The 10,699-nt window shown below is 37.9% G+C and overlaps 1 protein-coding gene across 1 annotated transcript; it reads left to right on the forward strand.

The window, feature by feature from the left end:
- The first annotated feature begins 301 nt into the window (after positions 1-301).
- On the forward strand, positions 302-10,455 carry LOC140143827 (extracellular matrix organizing protein FRAS1-like). The gene is made up of 9 exons (XM_072165636.1): positions 302-341; positions 764-1,030; positions 1,987-2,091; positions 2,773-3,000; positions 4,336-4,482; positions 6,506-6,820; positions 8,068-8,336; positions 9,486-9,537; positions 10,235-10,455. The coding sequence occupies exons 1-8, from the start codon at positions 302-304 to the stop codon at positions 9,504-9,506; spliced, it is 1,392 nt and encodes a 463-aa protein (XP_072021737.1). The 3' UTR covers positions 9,507-9,537; positions 10,235-10,455.
- Positions 10,456-10,699: the final 244 nt, after the last annotated feature.

Below are 10,699 nucleotides of genomic sequence, written 5' to 3' on the forward strand. Positions count from 1 at the left end.
AAAAGACCAGTATTGTATTCAATCTATGTTTGCAGACATACACAGGTGATGAGTGTATCCTGCTTGTAGTGCAGCGCGGTATGTTCAAAATTGTTTTCACCTATTGCTATGGTAATTAATCCGATTAATTACGTAACTTCGCCAGCGTATAAATTAAGCTACGGGCTACAGTGGCAGTGTGACCTTCACTTTCCCTGCAATGTCTTTAGACATTTATTTGCATCAGTAGTAGGTTGTTCGACCTTCAGATCCCCTGCACTGCTTTATACAGCCACGTGTACATAGTATGCAATTAAACACGATGTTAACACTCCTGACTCATGATAATAGATATGCTTTGTGTATCATTTTGGTCAGGCAATAGCAACATATTCTCTTGGCATATGCTGTGATTGGCCTCCTTAACGACCCAACCACGTGATTAAATTAACGATTATGACCCGGGATTATGATTGCTTAAACGGCTGCACGTAGCTTTACATAAGCTGCGCGTATCTACATGCACGTTATGACCTCAATGGCTTGCAATACGCGGACTACTTTGCTTGCGTCGACCAACATTTTGACGAGTAATCAGACAATCAGATTAGCCGTCTTTATGATTGTCAGACGATTGAATCAGCCAATCAGAACACCACTTCCGTGTTTACGCTGTGCACGCTTTCAAAATGTGAACAAGTGCCGTCCTTCTTGGACAGAAAAAATGGTAAAATTCCAAATTGGTTTTTTTTACTGATACTGTTTATATTTCTGTTACATTTAGATTTGAGCATAACACCAAGAGCAGATCCAGGCACGTCTACAGCAGCAACGCCAAACAGTGACTTTGATGCCTCTGACTTTTTCGTAACTTTTGCGCAAAACGAAGTGGAAAAAACAGCATGTGTACCTATTTACAATGACACGATTGAAGAAGGCTTACAGAGCTTTTCCGTAAGCATAAGTCGTACTGGTCAAACCCCGTCAGGTCTGCTAGCAACAATCGATAATGAAAACCGGGAAACCATTGTATACATCCGAGACGATGATGGTAAGCGATGCCACAAGCTAAAAAAATGCCACTAACTTAAAGCCAGAATGTATACGATCTTTTAAAATGAAATTGTTATTATTTTCAGACCTGATTTTTTTGGCATATTTGTAATGTTTAGCCTACAAATGTCCCAATTAAACACCTAATTGGATTCAGGCAAATTTGTTTTTGTACTACGCCATACAGCATGTACACCAGAGCAAATGCCTCATAGAGCTCCAAGTTAAACGGCCAAGATCATATGAAGATAGCATGTGAGCTTTCGTCCATTAGGCCTACTTCACGATATTATTTCACCATTTTGGGTAAAGATAAACAACATAAAAATTTGACGGAAATCGTTCTTGTAATCGCGTTGGTCGAATGTAATATTGTTGGTCGAATATAATGTTAATTGATAGTTTAAGGCCTTTGCTCCAGAATCATAATTAGTACATCTTCCACGAAGTCACCAAAGTCCCTGGAACAGGTGCTGTTAATCGTAGCGTGATCCTCATTTAATCGATGCGAATATTATAAATCATTATTTGGAGTTTGAGCAACTATTATTACTGATACAAGGGGCTGCACAAACATGTATCAATCGAATCCGAACGACCAATCCGTAATGTCTTGTGGAGAGTGTCTGCCTATCGTCTCTTTTGTCAAAAAAGCACTTGTATGCACGGAATATAACTGTGTAATCAATATGATGTATAACTGATTAATCAATATTATCTATCAATCATGCATTACATGCATTGGGGGCGCCGGGTGCATCTAAACTTAAGATTTACACCCCCCCCCCCAAGTTACCGTCAGACAGAAAGTTTAACTTCTTTGAGCAAAATTATTATAATGCAATATGTGATGTATTGAAAAATGTTAGGCATTTTGGCTCCCATGTACAACCGCCACACCCCCCCCCCCCCCTCGCAGATGCCACTACTTACGTAATGCTTGATTATGTCTAGGTGCATTCCAGCTGAGCTGCCCCGACAAACGTTTTGCCGAATCTATCGGAACTGTGACGTGTACAGTAGAACGATCAGGATCTACAATGCAGTCTCAGACCGCATGTAAGTCGAATGTTTTTAAACGTTAAAAACTCGTTTTGGTTTGGATCAAACGTTACAATAATATTTAAATCTAGGGTTATAAAGGCCATTAAAACATTTTTAAAACGCTTTTTATGAAAAAACACTACACAAACATTTTAAAATGTTGAATTCAAATTGGATTAATGGCCTGAGCTTTCGATAGCAGGATCTTTATCAAAGGCAGAGTGAAATTAGCGTAGCAGGCTGATATGTATTTACTGATGTCAATCATACGTCATTAGATGCCATTGGATACATTACTGACCATAATAAAGAAAAGGCGATAGATTAGTTGTATGGCAAGGGTATACGAGATAGGCCTATCGCTGGTCGAAGCAACCCAAAACATCGATTTTCATTATCTAAATCAATATATTATTGAAAAATAACACTTTGATGTTTTGCAAAAGATCATTCTACAAATCATATACTTTGAAAACTTGCTTGATTTATTGTTGTTAAGGAGTTATGTAAGTTTTACAAAAGTTATGTTGCTTCAGCCCCCTTTTCACAACATAACTCAAGAATCACAGGACCTTCTTCTACACGCTCGCTATAAATTGAGCAATGCAATTTTTGCCAAAGCACACTACCATTCGCAAGATGCTGTGAACTACCAAAACTAGTTGCTAACCTTAAGTCTTTATTTATCTTTAACAGATATTTCAACCAGCAATGGTGGCGCAGCCTCCTTGTCAGACTATGAGCCACTCGCGGGCAAATCTCTTTTGTTTGGACCAAATGTTAATTCCGTGCCTTTCACCATCAAAATCTATGACGACCAAGAGTTGGAAGGATCGGAGGATTTCTTTGTATTCCTGGCAGCTGATAATAGAGGAACAGATTCTGGCCAGGTGGCTACATCGTTGACAATTATTGACGACGACAGTAAGATATTCATACAGAATTCTTTTGGGCTATTCCATTTAAAATCCACACTACCCCTGTGGAAGATTAAGCTAAAGTCTGCCACAGAGGGGGTATCAATTTTGAATAGAATAGACAATGGTGGACTTTCATTTGTAATACTCACTCCAGTTGTGGGAGATATAGGTAAAGCCATAATACAGGGGGAGTATGGGTTTCAAAATGATTACCCCTGACAATTACATTTGAAAAACATACTCTCCCAATGGAAGATATATATTTCCAAAATCTTCCACAGGGGGAGTTTATTTGTTTCAAATATACTTCCTTTGATAAATGATTAGATTGCATGTGTTACATTTCCTTCTGTACATTAAAGCAGCAGCTAATAACTGCTTAATAGTAATGCAATTGAATATATGAATACAAAACCCACCCAAGTCCATACTTTGGCCAAATTGAGTTAAGCATGAGAAATTGTTGCTATACAATGTACATAGGCCTGTCATATATATGAAAGAATAACTCAAATTCATCCTATCTGTGTCTATTGAGCATGTGAAAAATAGCATGTATGAAATAACCACCCAAGTCCATGATTTGAGTCTTGTAACACATTGATTGAAATCCAGTATGTATAAAAGTCCACTTGTAACATATTCATTGCTGGAGAGTGACTTTTGAAAAAAAAAGGTTTAATAAAGGAAAGTGAAAGGTTTATATTACATGGCAGAATGCTTATCAACATTATACATACTTGTGTGCTTTATTTTGTATTATCTTACTAGTGGTAATCTCATTACAACATTGTCTTTGTATATGATTAAAAAACCACCCAATTCCAGCATTTAAAATGAACCCCACGAAGTCCCTGATATGCTTATCGTCATACCTAATACAGTTAAACCCACTCATTTGCAAGTAAAACTTTCCATATTGACCAGGTAAATCTAACTGAAGGAATTAAAATGATACACAGGCTTTTTTCTCAAAATCAATTCCCATGGACTTGGGTGGGTTTTGAATTCATGTATTCAATTGAAGGTTTAAAGTTATCCTCAAACGCCCTTCGGATTGTTGAAATGTATAGATTGCATCGTCTAGAATTTATTGCAGAAGCATTTTGTGATCTGCTTCAGAATGAAAAATAAGGTTTCCGTGAAAACAAGCCCAAGCTCCTCATGTTTTCATAGACAAACTCATGTCTAGAAGCTCTTCAAATAGACGTAAAACCTGGAAGGTGGTGCTTTAAGTACGTTTATCAACATGTCCATTATCAACATGTGGAATACCACTTAGGTTTACATATTTTAAACCGTGCTGTATTGAATTGTATATACCTTTAATACTTTTTAGATACTGTGAAATTTGTGTCAACACCTGGGACAGACCAACAGAGCACCGAAAATAAAATAATAGTGTCCGAATCAGTAGGAACGGGACGATTGACAATCCAAAGGGAAGCTTATGGATTTAATGTTCCATCTGGAACAACAACAGTCAGTAAGTTAACTACCTGTTCCATTTATTAAGTATTATATTATTACATCTGACAAATAACAGCGTCCCGTTTGTAATTGAAGACCTGAGCGCAAGAAGACTGTAAGTCCACTTTTGACGAAATTGAGTTACAGGTGGTTTTGAAGTTATTGGATGAAGACTGACATTTGGCCCCCTCCCAATAGGGGTCACGTGAGGGGTCAAGAGGGGTAAAAAAATAAAAAAATATCCGTCGTCAAGAGACATGTCAAATTACTCGTCTCATCACAACGATTACAAAAATATATAAATTATCATACATTTAGAGCTCGGTTAATAAGTAAGGGGCTCACTTCCGGTTAAAGGTCAATTGAAGTCAAATTGTAAAACAACCTTCAAATTCAACAAACAATGTGTCAAATTGCTCGTCTTTGCACATAGATTACCAACATGGTTAAATATTTCCAACATCTGCATTCATTTTGGAGTTATAAGCTTTTGTTTCAATCCGAGCGCAAGAAAACCGTTATAGTCCAAAAATGATAAATCGATCAATATTGCAGTTATTTACTTGGTTGATATGCAAAATGATTCTTCTTGCCTATACTCATATTCCTGAGAAGTATCAATATTATGGCTTTTTTGGTTTCCAAATTATCTTATTTTAACAAGTTTAAACGATCATATCTCAAAATGCTAAATATGGCCTTACGGTCTTCATGCTCTCAGATCTTCAATTATAGTTATGAAGTATGTTGTTTTGCGGAACAAAGGGGAGATACAGGTTAGTCATGGCAAAGGACAAGCACATATGGCCGGCCAGATATGTCTGTTATTCTGTTCTTTTTGTTTATGCAGCCGTCATTTTATCATTTCTTGTTGGCAATTCCATTTGAATTATGGTAGATAACATCATAAGTATACAAACAAGGGAAGAGGCTTACGCATCATACACTGGAAAATAGAAACATTACAATCTAGCGCACGGGATCAAATTAATGATGCTTAAAGGAAGGTGGCCTGATATAATTGGAAAATGGAATTCTTTGAAATTGATGTATAACCTCATGCAAAAGTGTCGTCCCTTCCAAGCATTAATGCAAAAATAACATATAAATGTTTCCTGTAAATGGGACTAATTCCTTATGGAATTACTGACATTTATACAGCGTGATAATCATGATAATTATAGTCTACAGTGTTTATATTAATGACATTTATGTAATAAATTGATATCATCTATGTATCAAATGAGAGATCCTATTTTTCTCATTAACCATTGTTAACATATTGAAATCAGGATTTCCAAGATATTTCCGAAGATATCATCAAAAAACTGTCTCATTAGCATGATTAGTCTTAAACGTGGTGTACCACAGTCGAGACTAATTCAATAGTTTTATGATTTCTTCGGACCGATTTGGAAAGCCTAATTTCAATTATGTTAATGAGAAAAATATGAGCTTTCACCTGATACTAAAATCTATATTTTGATGGGGTAAAGTTGGGGATGAGCCTGTCAATCAGGTTACCCACCTTTAATCGTTATTCTTAATACTAGTATATCAATATACAGGGGAAAGAAGAAATTCCACATCGCACACCAGCACAAATAAATATGAAATTACTAATGGAACCAGGACAGATTTATATGCAGATATAAATTCCGGATATACCTGCATGTGCGGGGACTTGAACCCCAGACCTCTTGATTGTGGGATTGTGGGAGGTACTGTTTGTACTGTTTACCCTGACTGCTCATATCCATAGTACCAGACTTGAGTCATGTTTATCAGGGACAGTCTGTGTACGTAGCTCAGTGCACTCTCCCCGTAAGCGAGAGGTCTGGGGTTCAAGTCCCCGCACAGGCAGGTATGTCGGGAGTTTTTACTCTGCTATGCATGTCACGTTTATTTCCATTTGTAATTTCATGTTTAATTGTGCTACTGTGCGATGCGTAATTCTTCTTTCCCCTGTATCATAAGTATACTTTTTTATATTGCTCATTGCCAGGTTAACATTAATAAGAATTCTTGTCATTTTACAGGAGTCCGAAGCCGGGAGATTAACCCTGGGGCAGCCGGTGCAGCTAACCCTGCGGACGGCAATGGAGGTGATTACGGAGACATTGACACGGAAGTGATGTTTAGAGTAGGTCAGACAAGAGCGGATGTTGAGTTTCAAATAATTGATGATGAGATTGGAGAAAGGCAGGAAGCATTTGAAGTCACATTGAGTGCCGTAAATCCTAGTGCCAACAACTTTCTTTTATATCCAAATGTGATAACGGTGTGTATTAATGATGATGATGGAGAACCGATAGATGACGAGCCAGCTGATGATGGTGGAGATGGCGGAGGAGGTAAGGCATTGCGAGGGCATCTAATTAATGTATTTGAAGAGCTTAATTCCAAACCATGTTAAGTCCACAACCCCATGTGTCTCATCATGGAAATAGTACATAAGATCTACTATTTCCATGGTCTCATTTACTTGTGAGATACAATCACAATTACTTTGACATTAGCAACAATGAGTTGTAGGCCCCTACCATCAACAAGCTATTATTTTCCATAATAATGCTGCATAACAATATGCAGACTATTGTTGTCATTTGGGAAACAAAGGCCTCACCCAGTATTGTTACTGTGCGTCCATCCACTGTTTGCTTGGTAATGGTGCATCCAACTGAAATTATAATACCTAGCATCACAACACATTGCAATATCGCACAGGGAAATCAGAAACATGGGATAGTGGACTTAACACGGTTTGGAAATAAGCTCTTCATTTGTTTAAAGCTACATTTTAACATTTTTATACAAAATAGATTAGGCAAAACATTGCTATAGCATCTGATTATATGCTTGTATAAGTGAGGGTGAGATGGCCGACCAGTTAAGGCGTTGCGCCGTCGGCCGATAGAATACGATCTGCGTTAGTTCGAGCTTTGGGCTTGTGTTAGGTGTCTCTGCCTCTAGGTGTCTCTGCCTCTCCCAAAATATTCCTATATTAAAAGGTTGGTAATCCTGCAGAATGCAATTTGAGAATTTCTTCAAAACCCCACAGCACGTGCAGGTATAGGTAACATGGGCGTCAATCCGGGGGGTGTCCCACCTTTGGGCAAAATGAACCGTTTTGTTTTCAGCCAATTCAGGCCGATTGTTACCCTCACCCCACACCATTTCAAGCCGGATTGGCGCTAATGATAGGTGGTGAATGTGAGACGTCTCGTGGCTCGAAAGTCAATTATTAAGCTGTTGGTCCCGTGTACAAGAGTGATCCCTTTGTACATTAAATGTCAGAGCAGAATAGGATATCCCCTGTTGTGATATCTGTAATCAATCCTAGGTTCCAGGACCGTGCCAGTGCATAGGTAAACAGCATGTAATGAACGCCCGTTAATACTCAAACACGCATAGTACAAGGCCAGGAAGTGCGCCTTTGTGTATCTTTAAGTAACGTGCTGTGTGTTTTGCTACATTCGTTGCATTGTAAATCTGCATAGATCTATCATGTCTATAATATCCCGGTAAATATGTTTTCCTTGCATATATTCTTTCCACTTTCAAAAACAGAAAAAAAGAGATATTTGTTTTCATTTTCTAGGTACAACAGTGTCCCGCTCCGTCATCGTAGGAATTGGAGGCGGCGTAGGCTTGCTTTTGCTGATCGGTGTCTTGGGTTTGATTGGATGTGTTGCATTTTCTCGTTGGAACCAATCTCGGGCAACGCCTTTACAATCACGTGTAACCGCTTCTCGTCCAGTTCCGCGCCCGAGTCTGCGCCAGTTTGGTACTGGTCAATTAGGTCCACCTCGTGGCCAACCACCACCGTACTACACACCGTATCGCGTAGAAGATGGTCGCACTGTTCAGGTAAGATGATTTTTTTAATACAGACGGCAAAAGAATTAAAGTGCCAGTTATGTTTACCCCTGCATGTATTATCCTAAAAAAAGACAAATATGTCGAAATGACCCACCTGTGCCCTTTACATTCATCACACAATAACCCCTTCAAAGAAACATTTAAATGCCAAAATGCAAGCTCAGACAACAACATTTTGGTACAAACAATCATTTAATTGCAAAGACGGAAGCTCAAAGTGTACTTGGATGACACTGACAATAATTATCAGTCCCAGAACAACGCCAAATATGGATTAAAAGACCTTTGACCTTGGATGTACAACAGCATGTTATGATCTAATGGGAAACTGTGCACATCAACAAACACCATTTCTATCAAAAAGGCAACGTCTGATATAATTTGAAACCACATAAATTACTAGAGTTGGTTCTTCTCTTGGATTTGGACCAAGCTTTAGAATATCGAATGTTGCGTTTTGAAATAAAACAAACCAGAAATTTATCACCCATTGTAAAGATATGGTACATGTACCGAATACATGTACATACATTGGCTGACCTTGTGGATTTCCTGGCCCAGTCATGCTAACCACATAAGGAGATTATACCATTAACCTAGTGCAGCTATTGTCATAGCAGGGTATTATTATGTAATACTCCTGATCCATATTTGGCGTTCTCTTGGACTGATTATTTGAAGTGGCTAAGGCACAACGTTTGGTTTGGACCTATATACCGATGACCCTTCCTATCGCACCCTGAACATTTATAAAGTGCTTTCGTTTTTGATTATTTAAATGAAAAACAATAATACTTTGCAAATGTTAATTATTATGCTTGATATAATTAAGGCCTAGATCAGCAGAGTATGATCGAAAGAGTCATCGGTATCTAACCGGGCACCGAAAGCGCTATAGGATCAAATTCGATGTGGTGCCTAAGAGCAAGAGGGATCGGTAGTGCAGTTGCGGATATATCCAATCTAATACGTTTCGTTTCCTCAGGCAAAAATCTCAAAAACATGGTCACAGCAAAATGAAGAGTAACACTTTGTTTGAGTTAATAAACATGTACTAATAATGTTTCTCTGTAGTGTGCATAGATATAGTTAATACCACTGACACACATACGTTATATTTTATCGTTTATTTTACAGGGACAAAACTACTATAGATAGATACAAAAGATGCAGTGTCATCGACAAAAAGGTAGTAAATGCATTCTATTAATATTTTCATATGTTTGTGTCCCTCCTTTGCGCCTGCAAGGGGGGGGGGGTGTGATTGGGGGCAAAGTGAATGGGGGGGGGGCAAATTAAATTTTGCGCAACAAATGGACATTTTCGTAATTTTTGGTTTTTACTGGGGAAGCAGGGGGTGGCAAAAGTTCTGACTGGGGGACCCACCCCCCGTGGCGCCGCCACTGTGCAGGTATGAATATGCTCCATTCAAATTAGTTGCAAATATGCCGCTAACAAAAGAGCTCAAAAGGTTTGGGATCCTGGTTCAGGGTCAAAGGGGTGGGTGCTAATTCCAAACCCTTTATCTGTACTTTCATAAAAGTTGCCAAAACTCCTCAAATTTGACACGAATCAAAAAGGTAACACTTTTGGTGACAAACTATGTCAAAGTATGCCTCTCATCCTAAGGATTCTGCAAAAGTACAATAATGGACCTACTTGCGATGTACTTGTAGGTCTGAAAATTCTCGATTCAAATTTATATATTGGATCAGTATAACGGGGTCAATATACACATGTTATTCAAAGTACTAAAAATCCTATTTCCTTTAGACCTTGTAAAACAAGTTCTTGTTTTTTGTCTTTTTGTTAAAATATAATCGATTTTGGTTTAATATTTCTTGCTGTTTCTTTGTTGTTCATCATTTGTTGTTTCTCTTCTTCAGATTGGGCACACAGCGCAGACGATTTGAGACGAAAAAGTAAAATATATACAAAATCTAATCTAAATTTTGATCGCTTTTCAATTTGAAAAGTGTGGAATCAAATTTATATTCTTAACATAATTATAATAGAAAGAAAAGCCCAACATATTATAACAATATGTGGCCATGGTGGTGGTAAAACTAACAGTATTTAGATGAAAGTTCCCGAAAGGATAGTTACCATAAAGGGGCACTAAGTGATCAACATCCTCACCCGCACTTTAATACAACAAAAAAGTTCAGATCTTTATACCAAACATACGTTTGTTTATATGCAGATTTGAACACAATATCGACCAATTCAGAATTTCAACACATGTCTTATAATACATGAAACTATGCCTAAGTCACAAATTCAATATCTGAATCAACTTATATTTTTGAAATAAGATTTATTCGTAGATATCTATTAACCCATCGCCTAAA

This window comes from Amphiura filiformis, unplaced genomic scaffold (genome assembly GCF_039555335.1).
Source record: "Amphiura filiformis unplaced genomic scaffold, Afil_fr2py scaffold_29, whole genome shotgun sequence".
Lineage (NCBI taxonomy): Eukaryota > Metazoa > Echinodermata > Ophiuroidea > Amphilepidida > Amphiuridae > Amphiura > Amphiura filiformis.

Bases quoted from the DNA above. Each gene is read 5' to 3' on its own strand.
- LOC140143827 (XM_072165636.1), top strand. From the start codon at position 302: ATGTTAACACTCCTGACTCATGATAATAGATATGCTTTGT. The intron at 2,092-2,772 runs GTAAGTCGAATG...TATCTTTAACAG, and splicing joins AATGCAGTCTCAGACCGCAT to ATATTTCAACCAGCAATGGT. The intron at 4,483-6,505 runs GTAAGTTAACTA...GTCATTTTACAG, and splicing joins ATCTGGAACAACAACAGTCA to GAGTCCGAAGCCGGGAGATT.